This window comes from Mustela nivalis (genome assembly GCF_964662115.1).
Source record: "Mustela nivalis genome assembly, chromosome: 8".
Lineage (NCBI taxonomy): Eukaryota > Metazoa > Chordata > Mammalia > Carnivora > Mustelidae > Mustela > Mustela nivalis.
The window spans coordinates 40,667,497-40,685,164 of NC_139027.1; the positions used below are offsets into that span (position 1 = coordinate 40,667,497).

The 17,668-nt window shown below is 40.2% G+C and overlaps 1 protein-coding gene across 5 annotated transcripts in view; it reads right to left on the reverse strand.

Annotated features, from left to right (window-relative positions):
* DNAH6 (dynein axonemal heavy chain 6) overlaps positions 1 to 17,668 on the reverse strand; it is a 220,051-nt gene that overhangs the window by 83,249 nt on the left and 119,134 nt on the right. For all 5 annotated transcript variants that reach the window (XM_082743451.1, XM_082743452.1, XM_082743450.1 and 2 more), the window contains 9 exons: positions 16,510 to 16,741; positions 10,621 to 10,773; positions 9,173 to 9,313; positions 7,449 to 7,691; positions 5,687 to 5,854; positions 4,969 to 5,204; positions 3,591 to 3,852; positions 2,378 to 2,501; positions 783 to 979 (listed from right to left, as the gene is read on the reverse strand). In XM_082743451.1, coding sequence (XP_082599577.1) covers positions 783 to 979; positions 2,378 to 2,501; positions 3,591 to 3,852; positions 4,969 to 5,204; positions 5,687 to 5,854; positions 7,449 to 7,691; positions 9,173 to 9,313; positions 10,621 to 10,773; positions 16,510 to 16,741 — 1,756 coding nt within the window. The remainder of the gene's footprint in view (positions 1 to 782; positions 980 to 2,377; positions 2,502 to 3,590; positions 3,853 to 4,968; positions 5,205 to 5,686; positions 5,855 to 7,448; positions 7,692 to 9,172; positions 9,314 to 10,620; positions 10,774 to 16,509; positions 16,742 to 17,668) is intronic.

The window sequence follows — 17,668 nt, forward strand, 5'->3', positions numbered from 1 at the left end:
AAGCAGGTTCCCCACTGAGCAGGAAGTCCGCTTTGAGACTAAATCCCAGAACCCTGGGATCATGACCTGAGCTGAAGGCAGATGCTTGACCAACTGACCCACCCAGGCATCCAGGTGAAACCCTTTTAGGAAGGCATTTCATAAAAATGGCCTGAAAATCTCTCCAAATAATTTCATTTACTGCTCCTTCCCATTGCCTAAACATTTGTAGCAATATCTCCAATTCAGAGCACTTCATCCTGGCTGACTATAAAGATTTATTTATTTATGAGAGAGAGAGAGAGAGAGAGAGTGCATGAGCATGGACATGGGGGCCTTGGGCAGAGGGAGAGAATCTCAGGCAGACTCCCAGCTGAATGCAGAGCCTGATGTGGGGCTCAACCTCACAACCCTGAAGTCATGACCTGAGCTGAAATCAGGACTCAGCTGCTCAACTGACTGAGCCACCCAGATGCCCCATCGTAGCTGACTTTAGATGCCACTGCTGATCATAAGTTGTGTGGGGACCCCTTGCCCTTTTTCTTCCCCCAGGTTCTTGAGCTGTATAAGGAAGTGATGATAACTTTCTATGGCAGGAAAGGAAAGGAAGAAATGTGTTAAGGGACTCCTAGGGGTAGGTCACTGCTGGCTGATGGGGGAGGTGGAGGGCTGTGGAATGTGTAAATGAGTTTCCATCATGAAGAACCTTCACAGTGGAGAGCCTCCCTCTAAACTCAGGGAAATGATTTTCCTTGTCCTGCTTCTGCCAGTCACCACTCCTCCCAGAAAGTGAGTTTACTCACCAACTTCCTATACTGGGCTGTGAAGGCCCCATAATAGGCAACACAAGCTGCTGCTATAAACACATTCCCAATGACATTTGATATCTCCTCATTGAACTTCTGGATGCTTTCTTCCCATCGAACTTGCTCATCTCCTAATGCAGCCGTCAGCTTTCCAGCGCGTATCAGACGTGCTTTGGTCAGAGCCATAGTCTTTGCTAGAAAATTTTAAGAAAATCAAGTTAGGTTATTCAGTATTTTCCTAAAATATAAGAAGTTTGTTCACTGCTTTTGTTTATAGCAGCATCAGCATTACTTAGTAATGATGTCAATGCATCTCTGAGACCTCACACTAATTCAGCATTATTTCCCATTCCAGAAGCAAGTCCAAGTTTGTCTCTCCCATGTAAACAGCTTCTTTTTGATACTCCATTACTCTGGCTGAATATTGCTCTCTCTGTCTGTAGTACTTATTTTGTGGATCAAATTCATAAGCCACATCGTGTTATAGTGGAACATGTCCCAATAAGCCTTTCACTCAGGAGCAGAAACTATGGCATGTGTGCAGCTCTAATGTTACACTCGAAAGTTAGTGTAGTAACTCTGGGGAAATGCATCCTACATATTGGATGGAAGCTGAGATCTGACCGCCTGAAAACTGCTTTTAAAAATCAGGCATCTCCTGGGTGGCTCAGTGGGTTAAGCCGCTGCCTTTGGCTCGGGTCATGATCCCAGGGTCCTGGGATCGAGTCCCGCATCGGGCTCTCTGCTCAGCAGGGAGCCTGCTTCCCTCTCTCTCTCTCTGCCTGCCTCTCTGTCTACTTGTGATCTCTGTCTGTCAAATAAACAAATAAAATCTTTAAAAAAAAAATCAGGCATCTCCTTGTGGTTATATACATATAACAGAATATTACTCAGCCATCACAAAGGATGAATGCTTACCATTTACATCAGCATGGATGGAATTGGAGGGTATTGTGCTGAGCAAAGTCAGTCAATCAGAGAAAGATAATTTTCATATGGTTTGACTCATATGTGGAATATAGGAAACAGGGCAGAGGATCATAGGGGAAAGGAGAGAAAAACAGAAGTCATCAGAGGGGGGAAAACCATGAGAGACTTTTTTTTTTTTTTAAAGATTATTTATTTATTTGAGAGAGAGAGAGATCAGAGCAAGAGAGAACACAAGTGGGGAAGGCAAAAGGAGAGGGAGAAGTAGACTCCCCACTGAGCAGGGAGCCTGATGAGGGGCTTGATTCCAAGACTCTGGGATCATGACCCAAACCAAAGCCAGGCACTTAACCAGCTGAGCCACCGAGGTGCCCACCATGAGAGACTCTTAACTATGGGAAACAAACTGAGGCTTGCTAGAGGGGAGGTGGGTGGGGAAATGGGGTAACTTGGTGACAGGCATTAAAGAGGGCACATGATATGATGAGCACAGGGTATAGGCATTAAAGAGGGCACATGATATGATGAGCACAGGGTATTATACATAACTGATGAATTACTGAACTCTACATCTGAAGCTAAGATGTACTATATGTTGGCTAATTGAAATTAAATTAAAAAAATCAGGAATTTCCTGACCACGAGTTACTTTATGAGTTACTTACCTAGGCTTTCTTTCTCATTCACACTTTTGTCATATTCATCTTGTAAGGCTTGTATTTGATTTTCTACTTGCTTTAGTAATGCTTGCTTTTCTCTCAGAGTAGCCATAGTGATATCAAGTTCAGCCTAATAAAATTAAGTAAATATTAAAATGAAAATCCGAGGTCCCCAAAGAAAATCAAATTTACCTACTTATAACACACTTAAAAAATAGGATTTATGTTCTCTTTTTCATGTCTTGAGAGATTTTGATATGGTATACAAAGTTAAAACAAAAGTAGAATAAAATCAAAACAGAACAAAACAAGAAACAAAGCCCAACAAAATAAATCATAAAACGAAAAGAGAAACAGAAGTACCATTGCACATTAATCCCAAAGCATTTGAGATTAATTAGTTACTACAATGGATTAACTTTAAATGATGAAATAAATAAAAGATTCACGCAATTGGGAAAACTAATCTTTCCTAACAAGTTCTCTAGAGCAGGCGTCTGCAAACCAAATCCAGCCTGCTGCCTGTTTTTGTACAGTTAGCAAACTAAGACTGGTTTTAGAATTTTAAATGGTTGCGGGGGTGGGGGGAATCAAGAGAAGAAGAATATTTCCTGACACATGATAATTGAATAAACTCAAATTCCTGTGTGCATAAGTAAAGTGATGTTGGAACACAGCTAAGCTTTCTCATGCACGGATTATTGATGGCAGTGCCTGTGCTGCAATAGGAGGGTTCAGGAGTTGCCATGGAAACCCAATAGTCAGCAAAATGTAGAATATTTACTCTCCGGGTCTTCATAGGGAAAGTTTGCCACCTCTGCTATAGCGAGGCGGTTCCGTCAGTAAGTCAGTAGCCCACTGCTCTCTGTGAGCGTTCTTTGCTCTTCTTGGGGCCTCACATCCGACTGTGGCTCAAGCAGGCTTTACAACCTCAGAAGCCACCACGGAGTGCCAGAGTAGTAGCAAACGTAACCCAGAGCGTCACACGCTAGAGCGAAAAGGCACCTCAAAAATATCACCGGCCTGATGATATGAATATGCTAAGAACTCATTTTCCCTTCATGTTGGGAAAGGGTTGATTATAGAGGTCATTTCTGAAAGAACAATCTTCCCCAGCTCTTTTGCTACGACAAAAACCAATTTTCAAAGTCACAGGAGCTTGAATGATTAATGATCATGGCCTTTAATTGTATAAAATGTTGCAACACAAATACTGTACCTGAGCAGCACGGAGTTTTTGTCTCTTTGGTTCGACTTCTTTGACTACCCTAGAGTATAAATCCATTGCTCTCACCCACATGCACATGGATTTACATGCTCTGGACACCTTCTCTACTTTCTCAGGCACAAAATCAGGATTGTTAATATACTTTTGAAGTTTTGCCAATATCTGAGGCTTTATGTTTTCCTTATCATACTCTAAAAGTCTTCTTAGAAAGTTAGAATCACCAAGAAGTTGCTTGGCTGTTGGCCAATCAGGCCTGAAAGACAGATGGGATAAGTTAATAGCACTGTAATACAGTAATTTAAGAACAAAAGGAATGTGTTCTTTTGAGAGCATTAATATATGATTCCAATCAGTGGGCCGTTTTAATCTCGATACTCTAATCCCAGCCATTGGTAGTTAAGTACACCACAATTCCTGGGGAGACATTCCTGAAGGACTAGCATTTCATCCAACCCCCATTTTGGTAGAGAAAGAAATCAGAGTTTTAGAAATGTAAGTTATTACAGAAAGAATAGTTTTATTTTCACAATGCCCCAGCACTCACATTTTTTATCCCATTTGCCTTAGTTTAGGTCCTTAAAATATCTTGCCAGGACACTACAATCACCTTCTACCTGGTTTTATGTTTCTCCGTCAACCCTGCCCCTCATGACCTTTTGCCAGACTGCTCTTTCTCACACGAAAAGCTGATTATGTTGAAAATGTTCAGTGGTTCCCAGTCCCCTCTGGCTGGAGCTTTTTGTTTGCACTTTGCAGGACTCCCCAGCCCCACTTAGATGCTGGCCAGAGAGTAAGCAGGGAAGTTGGGCAGGGATCCCCTGAGCCCTCTACCCTTGCGTGGTCAGTTTTACATAGAAAGATTTCTTATAATTTTTATTGAAAAAAGTCTGTATTCCTAAAGAAGGTTTGGAAACTACGTATCTCCAGGATGAAACACAAGACCTTGCCTGCTGTCATCACTGCCCTCCTCCCCAGCCCCAACCCAGTCCATAAGCATCTCCCCACAGTCTCGCTTTCCACCTGAGCATCATCGCTCAGAAACCTGCTCACTCTTTTCTACAAGCACTATTTTTTCTGAGGTGGGGGGGGGGAGTCCTGGTACTATGCAAATACTGAATATCTTGAAATTATTTTTCATGTCTCTCTCCCCACTATCCTGTATGTGCCTTATAGAGAAGAGCTTTGTATCTTTCATCATCTAGAACAACACAGATGTTCAAAAAATGCTTGTTGAATCAATCTGTTGAATGACTGACCAATTCTGTGAAAAGGCAGAGAAGAGAATGAGCACATACAAATAAAATGTGGAAAAACACCAAAGCAATTCCCCCATGCATTTTTGGTAACACATGATTATGGATATACTCACTTGGCATTCAAGAGAATAGAAATCGCTTCCATAACAGTCATGACCATATCTGGGGGCTTTGTAAAAACTCTGATTTCCGATATGTCCGCTTTATCTAGGGAGTCCAGGGCTCTATTAGCAGCATCAAGGGCAGGGAGAGCTTCTTCAAGGTCTCTCTGAGCATCGTCGGCAATTGCTTGGGTTTCCTCAGCTTTCACTTTTGCTGTCGCTTCATCCTCCTGCACAATGCTACGGACCTAACCATGGAAACATGGCTGCTTAGGTGGTCTCAGGATTTACATTTCAATGTTTAAAAACAAAGCCAGTAACAGTACATCCTATTTGCCCCTCTGGATTGCATCAATACTGAAAGAGGATTAGCTACAGTACATTTTAGGCTCTCTGTCCATCTCATGTAGGCTGATGGGATAACTGAGCTGAAGCTCTTAGAACAAACTGTCCCTTCTTAGGAGATGAGGAGCTGCCTGTTTATATTTGTTGGGGGCACTTTTCTCACCACTCTCTGTCCCACTCATTGGGTTCACTCAGTCTCAGGGAGAGAACCAGCCTGATTCATTGAAAGTAGGCTGTTTACAACTTAAAAGCATTGCTAAAACTATCATTTAATTATTGTAAGGACATACAAAAATTGAAAACATCCAATCCCATGTCACGACATACAGGTGATCAGCTGGTGATCAAAGCCTTCTCACCCACAACGTCAGGGAGTGAGGCATACCTGATCGGCGTTCTCTTGATCCACTGCCAATTTGTCCATCAGGGCTTCAACATCTTGTGATTTTTGAAAAAGGACAGGTTCTAAAGCTGAGAGCTCTAATTTCATTTTATCGACTAGTACATTGGTTTCTAATAGCTTGGTGAGACCGTTCTTCACTCGGTCGCGTGCCTAGATGACAATAAAAATATCTATGACTATTATAAAAAATACATTTCTTGGTATCTTGTACTCATGTGTTAAAATTTTATATCTACAGAGTTGGCAAATCAGTTTGTAATAATTAAAATTGTGAATGGAGGGTGCCTGGGTGGCTCAGTGGGTTAAGCCTCTGCCTTTAGCTCAGGTCATGATCTCAGGGTCCTGGGACCGAGTCCTGCATTGGGCTCTCTACTCAGCGGGGAGCCTGCTTCCCTCTCTCTCTGCCTGCCTCTCTGCCTACTTGTGATCTATCTCTGTCAAATAAATAAATAAAATCTTAAAAAAAAAACCATAAGGTCTCGAAAAGTTGGAATTAAAATAAATAAATAAGTAAATAAAACTGTGAATGGACAGAAATCTTCAGGTAACAGAACTCTAGGAAATGACTGTGACATTCACCATGGTGGTTCTAGATCCATGCTCCCTAGGCACAGCGGTTGGCGTGTCACTGGAATGTGGACTCACTGAGGAATCACATCATATTTTTATTCCCTTAGCTTGGCAGTTTGGCAGCTCATTGAATGAACAAGGGGTAAGTTCAGATAGGAATTTCTGGAGGCCACAGCTCTAGGAATTTGTTTCCTCAAGATGGGTAAGCAGAGCTAAGAACTTGTCAGTGTTCTGGGAGGCAGTGTTCTGGGAACTCAGCTCTGGTTGCTGGATCTGAACCCTACTTCCCAGTGGTAAGGAACTTCTGACTAGGATCAAAGAGGCAGTACTTAGAAGAGGAGACAGCCGAGAATAACTGTTTTCTCAAGGTGAGTCAGAAAGCCTGGTTCAAATTGACAGGTTCCAAAATATCTAACAAGTTATTTTACAAAGCATGTATTTATTGACCAGTAAAACTCCTCTGAAAAACATTAAAAATATCTTAATGGTCTATCCTTCTATTTTAATTTTGATTAAAATGTTGAAAATTTCAACTCATGGTAACAGCCCGCTGATGGTGATGGTGATGGCAGCCACTCTTTCCTGAGCACCTCACACGTGTCAGATCATATTCCAAGCCCGTCACAAACAGTATCTTATCTAAACTCCACTCAATCCAAAGGGTAGATATAGAAATTTCTAAACCTTATTTTCTACTAAGACCTAGAAGTTACAAAACGTGCTCAGGGTTAGACAGCAAGAAAGAGGCAGAACATAGGCTGTATATGGGCTGCCTGACACTGAAGTCCTCGCTCTTAATGGCAACTATGGACACATGTCAAGCCACCAAACTCCATCTCTACTGCTTAGCAAAAGGTTCTCCTTCTCATGAAATACTGCAGAGCTGTCTGATTTACTGCCTCACTTTGCTGCTGTTACAATGTCCATCTCATTCCACGGAGGCACACTTAGGTAAAGGACAGTAGAAAAAATATACATATCAAGGAAGGGGAAGGCCTCCCAGCTGACAAGATGAGACATTCATCTTTTTTGTCTGTTGTGGGTTGTCAAGGGCACAAGTCGGGGTGGAGAAGGTTCTAGCAGGCAAGACAGCATGTAGATCTTCTGCTAGTTCTGGCAAGTTTTGAGTTCAAACAACAACAAAAAGTTTTTTTATTGATAATATTACACTTACTGAAACCAGCTGCTGCTTCTTCCCACTCAGCATAGTCAGGAAGAGATTGATGAGCTCCAAGTAGGAGGTAGGCGTCGTGTAGTACCGCCTGCGGAGCTCCGTGTAATAACGTTCCGCCATAGTAGAGACGCTCAGGTGAACATTAACGCACATGAGGGAAAGCTTTTCTTTCAGTTCTTCATTTCTAGCATCGATGTTTGTGAAAAATGTCTTTGACACAGAAAGAAGTGCTTCTCTGGGCCACTGGAAATAAAGGTATAGTTTGGAAAATCTGTTGCTCGTTTTTATAATATATGTTTTAACAAGTAAGAAAATGCATTTCTCCAGATCTCTTCCTTGCTTTGTCCCCCCTTTTACCCAATGAATTCCTACTCATGTCTATAATGTGTAATGAACTCAATGGCTGAGTCCATTAGAGAGGGGTCTGGGGCTGGATTTTCTATCCCTGGCACAGTGGCTAGCACATGGAAATTTTTCAATCAGGATTGGTTAATTGAATAAATAAATGAATGGGTGTGCTTAAAATAATTCCATTGAAAAAAAAATCACATACATTGGGAGGACCTCAAGTCCTTACTCTGTTTATTATGCAGGTCCATTATTAAATCACTGTCCTCCTCACCTCTTCAACTTCTTTGCTCCTATCTTGTTTCTCTGCACTCACGTGAACCTTAGTCAAATGCAACTCTCCATTATGCCATGTCTGTGACTGTGTAGTTGAGCACGGCTAGAGAAAAACACAACCATGCCAACTGCCCTCACTTTAACTTCATGACAACTAGCTCGAATGGGTTCCTAGTACAACCCAGAAAAGCTTCTACAACTGCTAACACTTCCTCTTCCCATTTTATTCTCAGCTGATGACCTCACTTCCCACATCTCTAAAAGAAACAGACGCAATGAAAACAGAACCTTGTGATCTCTTGCCCCCCACATCTTTCCATCTCCCTGTTATCTGTGCTCATTTACTCTGCCCCCTGCTCCTGTTCCTCCGGGGTACGCTGTGCATTGCTCCCTGTCCAGGCCGACCCCTTCACTGATGAGTCCATCCCATCTCTTCTTGCCTATTCAATGCCACTGGTACAACTACACTTACCTCTGTCTGCTGTTCCGTCAGTATATTTCTTTTCTGGATCATTTCCATCAGCATACATGCATGGTATTTGTGTTTCCTCCTTAAAAACTTGACCTCACCTGCTCCTGTAACTACCACCCAGCTCTTGGTGTTCTTTTGGGGGCAGAACTCCTTGGAACAATCACCTATGCTCACTGTTTCTGATTCCTCTCCTTTCTTCTCTCTTGAACCTTCTACCCCATCACTCCACTGAAACCAGGCTCTTCTCAAGATGACCAATAATTTCCACATTGCTATATTCAATAGTCTCCTCTTCCTTTATAAATTCTGTTTAGCCTTTGTTCGATCATTCTCATTGTCATCCGCTGCTTAGGAATAAATTCCTAGCAGACTTTAAAGCTAAAAGCAAGTACTCTTCAGTTATTCTTGGGCAATGTGTTACCCCTTTAAAATCAAGTGAATCCAGGGCACTTGGGTGGCTCAGTTAGTTAAGCCTCTGACTCTTGATCTCAGCTCAGGTCTTGATCTCAGGGTCATGAGGTCAAGCTCTATGTTAGACTCCAACTTGGCATGGAGACTACTTTAAAAAAAAAAAAAAATCAAGTGAATCCAACTTTCCAGAGAGGTACTATCCTGGGATGTCACCAACCTGGACAAACCAATCAATAGTGCAGCAGTTCACAAGGGACGGAAACATCCGGCATCGGGACCGAAAGGCCTCCCCTACGGGACTCATACAGAGAACAATGTGCAGCTTCTGACGGACTCTGCTGATAAAGTGCTGAAACACCTGCCAAAAAGATATTTTTTAATTAAAATAAGGGCAAGGTAATAATGAAAATGAGTGTTAGCTAATGCCTCTGGGTCTACCAATACCAAATAAAAATGTTAGTGTAGCAGATGTGCGAACTGTTTGGGTCAACCTCCATTCCCACCCCTCACGCAGCCTGGAAGGATTAAAAATGACATTTGGCAGACTCCACTGCAACTAGGATTCTAGAAGAGATGTAGATTCTCCTCGTCCGCGTTTTTAAGGAGGCCTCTTGAATAAGGTGGAGAGAGGTATTCCTACAAGTTTGTGCTTTGGGGTAGAGGTCAGTGGAGGAGACAGACGGGGGCAGGGCCACCATTTGTGTGGAGGCAGAGTCTGGCCGAAGTGGCGTGGACCTGGAGCAACTATCCATGGATGTGGCTCCTTCCACAGCTATATCCTGATGAGGCTGGGGATGTGTGGCTGCGGGTACAGCACCTGCGCTGGCAGCACGCTGAATGCTGACGGGCTCAGTGGCTTCTGGGCTTGGCAGCTTCCCTAACCACTGACTTCCACTGCAAGCATTTCATGGCCATGCCGAGGAATTCAGCCTGGAGTCCTTTTCTTGGGCTTTCCCGGTGATTCTGTTTTTCTCAAATAAACCCCTTTCTGCTTTCGTCAGCTCAAGTAGACCCTGCTGTTTGTCCGTACCAGCCCTGACCTCGCAGTAGAGATCTCACAAAAGGCCACAGAGGAGAAGGCATAAGAAAGAATGGTCAAATAAATTGAAGAAGGTCCAGAAGCAAGGGAAAGCACTAGGGCGGAGCAACAGCAGCACATGGAATCCAGCACTGTGTTGGAGAAATGGAAGAGGACACAAGCTGGGTGGTTCCTGAGATGGCGCTGGGCCCGGAGACGTGGGGGAACCCATTTCTGTTTCAGGTGCTCTGACCTTGCTGATAGGCAAGGAAATCAAAAGTATTGGACTCCTCAGGCAGGGCACTGAGGATGTGTGAAATCCATTTGTGTTGAAAGAAGGATAAGGCAAACTGTTCAGTTTGGACAAGACTATGACCTCCGAGGAGCAGTAGGGTTTCTGTTTTCTGCTTTCCACTGACCTCTCTGGAAGTGTGGTGAACCAAAGCTTTGAATGCAGGGAGTAAAATACATAGAATGACAAAGGAAAGCAAATATATTACAAAAAAAAATCCATCCATGGACTCCTCAAAGAGATATGTAGATTGTTTAAAAAAAAGAAGAAGAAAGAAAAAAGAAAAAGAAATGAAGGGACACTAACACAACTTCTTGATTTACTAAAGCCTTATCACCATTGTGACATGTCCTACCTCATCTCTGTTCCCCTCGGAAATGCCTACTTCTTTCGCTCTTGGTCTGGTGGCTGCTAAAACCTGTTCCAGTTCATCCTTTTCAAATAAATTGGGCACTTCGCCAGAGTTCAGGATGTTATTTATATCTTCCAGGAACTCCTCCACTACAATCTGTAGAAGAGAGCAAGTGATCAAACCAGTTTACATTTATTACATGTGAATTGTAAACCAAATATTTAATCAAAATTCACTTTGAGTTCATTTTATCTTTAAAAAAATTAACCTTGGGGCACCTGGGTGGCTCAGTGGGCTAAAGCCTCTACCTTCGGCTCAGGTCATGATCCTAGGGTCCTGGGATCGAGCCCTGCATTGGGCTCTCCACTCAGCGGGGAGCCTGCTTCCTCCTCTCTCTCTCTCTGCCTACCTCTCTGCTTACTTGTCATCTGTCTGTCGAATAAATCAATAAAATCTTTAAAAAAAAAAAAAAAAGAAGAGATACCAGAATGCTGGTGTGTTCTCTCTCTCTTTAAAAAACAAAACAAAACAAAACCTTAAAAATTAGAATCTTAATATTCTAACATCGAGGTAAAATCAGGGGCACTTGGGTGGCTCAGTCATTAAGCATCTGCCTTTGGCTCAGGTCATGATCCCAGGGTCCTGGGATTGAGCCCCATATTGGGCTCCCTGCTCAGCGGGAAGCCTGCTCCTCCCTCTCACCCCCTGCTCCCATTTATGTTCCCTCTCTCACTGTGTCTCTCTCTGTCAAATAAATAAATAAAATCTTTAAAAAATATATATATATGTATTCTAACACAGAAGTACATTGATTTTTCATTTCTCATTCCTCTATTGTTTCTTAAAAGACGTTCATCTTTTACATGGTTCAAGTAATATGTATGAACATTTTATTTTACATTTATTTATTTAAAAAAAATTATCTGAGAGAGCAAGCATGTGTGCACACATAGGCATGCAAATGAGGGGAGGAGTAGAGAGACTTTTCGAGCAGACTCCCTGATGAGCAGGCAGTCCAATGTGGGGCTGGATCTAATGATCCATGAGATCATGACCTGAGTCAAAACCAAGAGCTGGATGCTTAACCGAGGTACCCAGGCGTCTCTATGTAACCATCTCATATTCTGCCTTTTTTCAGCTAACATTTTCTCATAAATATTTATCCATAATTCTGTGGAGTACTCATTGTATTTATAACCATTAGTGGGAACATAACTCACTACTGAGCTCATGCGCCATATTTTTACACGGACTTAAATGGTCCACAGTCTAGTTCACATTTTAAGAACATATGTAGGTCTATAGCTTTTCTCTCCAGTTGGATTATTTCCTGGGAATAAGTTCCCAGGAGTGGGGGATGCCTGGGTGGCTCAGTCAGTTAAGCGTCTACCTTGCTCAGGTCATGATCTCAGGGTCCTGGATCCGATCCCCACATTAGGCTCCCTGCTCAGTGGGGGAGTCTGCTTCTCCTTCTCTCTATATTCCTCTCTCCTGCCCCCTGTTCACTCTCTGGCTCTAATAAATAAAAAAATCTTAAAAAAAAAAAATTCCCAGGAGTGGTATTAGCAATTAAAGTGCATGAATAGTTTCTGGATTTTGAAGATTTTTAAATTTCCCATTCAATTCAAGTAAAATTTCATTAAACTTAACACATTTTTGCTAGTTTAGGGAGAAATTTGCTTTGGGAGAATTTAATTTGCATTTCTTTGATTATTAGCAAGGGCAAATATGATTCCACATTTATTATTTTCTGTTAAAAATCTGTTCAAATTGTAACCATTTATACACTGGAGTTGACTTTTCAATTTGAATGAGTAATTTTCATATTACAAAATAAACCTTTGCCTCTAATAATTGATGCAAATATTTAAGAAATCTATTATTTATACTTTTTAGTTAACTTTTTAGTTTTATAAAGTTTGAGCCCTATATACTTAACTATGATGAAGTATCTGTATTTTCATCTTCACTTATAACTTTGTTTTTTCATGAAGTTGGCACAATTGTCTTGTTGATTTTCCCCAAGAGCAAACACTAGCTAGTTTTTTTGTCCTAACTTACTTTTTTCTGCTCTTATTATTTGCTTTTCTTATTTTTCTTGTTGCTTCCTTGTGACCTTTATTTTCCTGAAGTTTTTAAGTCATTAATATATGTAGTTTCTAATTTTCTATTCAAATCTATAAATTCAATCCCAAGAACTCTTTGACTGCATTCACAGATTTCTATTTATATTAAGTTCATTTTCCCTGTTCTCTAAATAGAGATTTAAATTGTGATGTTCTCAACTCAGGACTCTTTAAAAAAAGATTTTGTTTATTTATTTGACACACAGAGAGAGATCACAAGTAGGCAGAGAGGCAGGCAGAGAGAGAAGAGGAAGCAGGCTCCCTGCTGAGCAGAGAGCCCGAGCCGGGCTCAATTTCAGGACCCTGGGTTCATGACCTGAGCCGAAGGCAGAGGCTTAACCCACTGAGCCACCCAGTGCCCCTTGACTCAGGAATTTTTTATACAAATTTAAAAAAAGATTTTATTTATTTAAGAGACAGGGAGAGATAGAGGGAGAGATAGCAAGAGACAGCATGAGCAGGGAGGAAAGGGAGACGCAGGTTCCCCAATAAGCAGGCAGCCCAATGCTGGGCTTGATCCCAGGATCCCAGGATCATGACCTGAGCCAAAGGCAGGTGCTTAATCAACTGAGTCATCCAGGTGCCTCTTTACAAATATTTTGAAGTCCTGAGCCACATCATTACTTTCTTTTTTGATGAGAGCGTGGAAAAGAATGTTATCACCATAGTTAATGCTTTTTTGAATTTGTTGAAAATTTGCTTAAGCCTAAAATTTGATCAATTTTTGTAAACCTTTAGTAATATGAGAAAATATTTACCTTCTTTGTAAAATATAAATGTAGTACATAGCCATTAATTATCGCTTAGAAATTATATTCTTTGTATTATCTAAACATACTTATTTCTACTTTGTATTTGCTAGAAATGGCAAGTTAAACTTTTTTAATGTCTTGTTTCTCTCATATTTATAATAGTTTTATACATATGTACATACATGCACACATTAGTTTTAGTTATTATGGTTATATTTGGTCTCCAGTAACATAGAACATTTGAGATTGATTGGGGTTTTCAACAGGGTATAATAACCTTTTGTTTGCATAAAGGGGAGCAAGACATTCTGATTTGATCTTTGGAGCTTTAACACTAAGAGCCTTTTTAATATAACTTGCTTATAAAAGCAACATTAAACTTCAATAAGAAATATCTTCATTTCAAAATAAGAAACTACAGCTAAACAAAATTAAGAAAGTAAAAAAAATCACTCAAAAATCCCAGGACCCAGACATGTTGTATATACAACATATCTGTTTAGTTACATATCAAACCAAAGAACCTGTATGGTAGATGATTTGTATATGTTATGATGTAACAACACATCATACACACTTTTCACATTAATTAATGTGTACTTCCACAAAGTAATTTAAAATTTTTTACAAACTGTCCTATTATATAATTATACTATAATTTATTGTGCCACCCTCTCATATTTTAAATTAACTGTTATTTTAAAATACTGCATTAATTTTTCTTATACATACAACTTTGTATGCAGCTGTAATTATAAGTAAGAGAAATTTAAGGGTTTTAACTGCATATAGCCAATTACCTTCCAGATGATTTTGCTAATTCACAATTGAGGGCTATGCAAGGCCTATTTCCTGATGCCTTTGTCAACACTGCATCTTATGATTTTTAACCTTTGTCAGTGTGCAAGGCCAACCCCTGATATTTATCTTCATTGAAATTTCTTTGGTTACTAGTGAGGCTAAACATTTCTTCAGGTGTTTAAAGCCCTTGTTTTATTTTGTTTTGTTTTTGGAACGTCATGTTCACATTTTATTATATTTTTATTTTTATTTATTTATTTTTTTAAAAAGATGTTATTTATTTATTTATTTGACAGAGAGAGATCACAAGTAGGCAGAGAGGCAGGCAGAGAGAGAGGAGGAAGGAGGCTCCCCGCCAAGCAGAGAACCTGATGTGGGACTCAATCCCAGGACACTGAGATCATGATCTGAGCTGAAGGCAGAGGCTTCACCCTCTGAGCCACCCAGGCACTCTTATTACATTTTAAAATTTCTTTTATTGATGTGCTTGTCTTTTCCTTTTGACTTAAAAAAGACTGTATTTGTATTTATTTTCCAGCTTTATTGAGATATAATTGACACATAACATTATATAAATTTCAGGTGTACAATGTATTAATTTGCTCCACTTATATATTGCAACATGATTAGTACATGGTATTAGCTAACACTTCCATCACATCACATAATCACCATTTCTTTTGTGTGTGTGTGTGTGTGTGTGTGTGTGTGTGTGTGGTGTGTGAGAACATTTTAGATTTACTCTCTTTGTAAAATTAAAGGATATAATACAGTGTTGTTAACTATAGTCACCATGCTGTAGATTAGATCCTTAGAACTTTATTCATCTTATGACTGGAAGTTTGTACCCTTTGACCAACATCTCACCATTTTCCCCAACCTTCAACCCCTGGTCACCACTATGCTTTCTGTTTCCATGAGTTTGGCTTCTTTTAGATCCACATATAGGTGACTACATATATGTGACACATATAGGTCATCTCTGTTGACTATTTCTTTTAGTATAATGTCCTCAAAGTTCATCCATGTTGTGTAAATAGAAGGATTTCTTTCTTTCTCGGGGCTGAATGATACTCTATTATGTGTATGTGTGTATATACTTATATATATGTATGTGTGTGTATATATGTACATGCCATATCTTCTCTATCCATTCAACTATTGATGGACACTTAGGTTGTTACATATTTTGGCTATTACAAATAATACTGCAATAAACATGGGAGTTCAGAAATCTCTTTGAGATCCTGTTTTCATTTCCTTTGGCTCTAGATTCAGAAGTGATTGCTGAATCATATGGTAGTTCTACTTTTAAGTGTTGAAGGAACCTCCATAATATTTTCCATAGTGGCTGCACCAATCTACATTCCCACCAACAGTCCACATGGTTCCTGTTTTTCCACGTGCTTGCCAATGCTTGCTGTCTCTTGTCTTTTTGATGGTAGCCACAGTAGACTTTCTGTTTCTAGGATTTTATTTATTTCTTCCAGTTATCCAATTTTTTGGCATATAATTATGTGAGGTAACCAACTGAGCCACCCAAGCAGGCACCCCTGTCAAAAATATTTTATATTCATATATAAATTCCCTGTATGTCACAGATGTTAAAAATATTTTCCCATTTTACGCTGGTACTTAATTTCGAATAATTTAAAATATTTATGCATCAGATCACTTTTTTATTCCTTACCCAATTTCTATAAAGGTTAATTTCCCCTAATGTTAGAATGCCCAGTAGAGTCAATGTAGAAAATTTTCTTCTTTAGAACAAACTCATGATCAGTTAAATTGATTCCTGTAGACATAGATGTAATAATGTAATCCTATTTTAATTTTAAAGTTAATTTAACCTTAAAACAGCCATTGTTATTTTCCTTTTCTTGTGCAAGGCATATTTCCCTAACTAATTTCAATTAGGGAATAACTTCCTTATATTTACTGCTATAGAAATAATTCATTACTTTCTATTATCTATATCCTTCTCAAAGAAAAGTTCAAATCTCTCTCATCCCTTTAATCTTTGACCATATTTACTTACTCAGAATTTAAAGGGGAACACAAGGGTTGGTAAAATAGTGAAAATGGAGAATGAAAGTCTTTTACAAGGTCAAGGACAGCAGCCATCCGAGGGAACAGTTCCTTGAACTACAGCGTACACACCATTCAGAGCACACGCGATCATGACACTTGTACTTTAGCTGTTTAAACATCACCTGCGTGTCTGTGAAGAGAAATACCATATTCTTGTCATCTATGCCAGCCAGTCTGTACAACTTCCTCAGGTCTTCGTGAAAACTGTCGTAATTATATCCCCGGCTAAGTTCAATTTGCAAACATTTGTAACCACATATGTGAGCTGCGAGTCTTGTGAGAGACTGCTTTCCTGTGCCTCCTACTCCAACGAGCAGGGCGTTGCCTCTTTCCTGACGGATCATGCGGGCTATCCTGCAGGCAGCAGAGTAGAGGAAGACCTTTATGTTTCTTGTTTTTTGTTTTTTTTAAAGATTTTATTTATTAGGGAGAGAGAAAGAAAGAGAACAAGGGAAGGTGGAATATAGGGAGAGGGAGAAGCAGACTCCTCACTGAGCAGGGAGCCTGATGCGGCGCTGGATCACAGGACCCTGGGATCATAACCAGAGCCAAAGGCAGACCCTTAACTGACTGAACCACCCAAGCGCCCTGCTTTTGTGTTTCAATGGCAGAACTGAGTCCAGACTGCAGAGTCTAAAATGCTTATTACCTGGCCATTTATAAAAGAAGTTTGTTGGCTCCTTTCCTAGGATCCTTTGCCAACCTCCCATAGAGTAAGCAAACAGATGATTTACGTACGATTTCACTGTTACGTCTCTAATACAGTGCACATCTAACAGAAGACACGTCAGATCATTGTTTGTTTCTCTTCAGTCACCCAGGTAGGTATAAAATTGAGAGGTAAAGGGATATGTAATAATGTTTTGCTATTGTTCTCCATAATGTGCACATGTTTGACAGTGGATGAAATATTAACTACTATAAAACTCTTGCACTTCATATGTTACCCTTTCCTTGTTTCATGTATCTCACAGTAATTTGATTATTTTCATCTTAGATTATTGGAAACAAATAACTTGTCCATTCTGCCTCCCGTGTTCTTCTTTCTGTCAACTTACATATCCACAGAGAGAAGACTCCCTCCTTTAGAAATCCTTCAAGGTTACATCTTCTCTACTGTAGTAGGCAAGAGATGGCTGTCCTAATTAGTGGCTTAGATTTTCAAAGAGATCTGTTTTACCATCCTGGAAGTACGGTGACAACTTTGGGCGTATGTAATGAGTAGAAACAGCCTGGAGCAAATTGCCTTTATGAAAACACAGGCTCTACAGTAAAAAACGA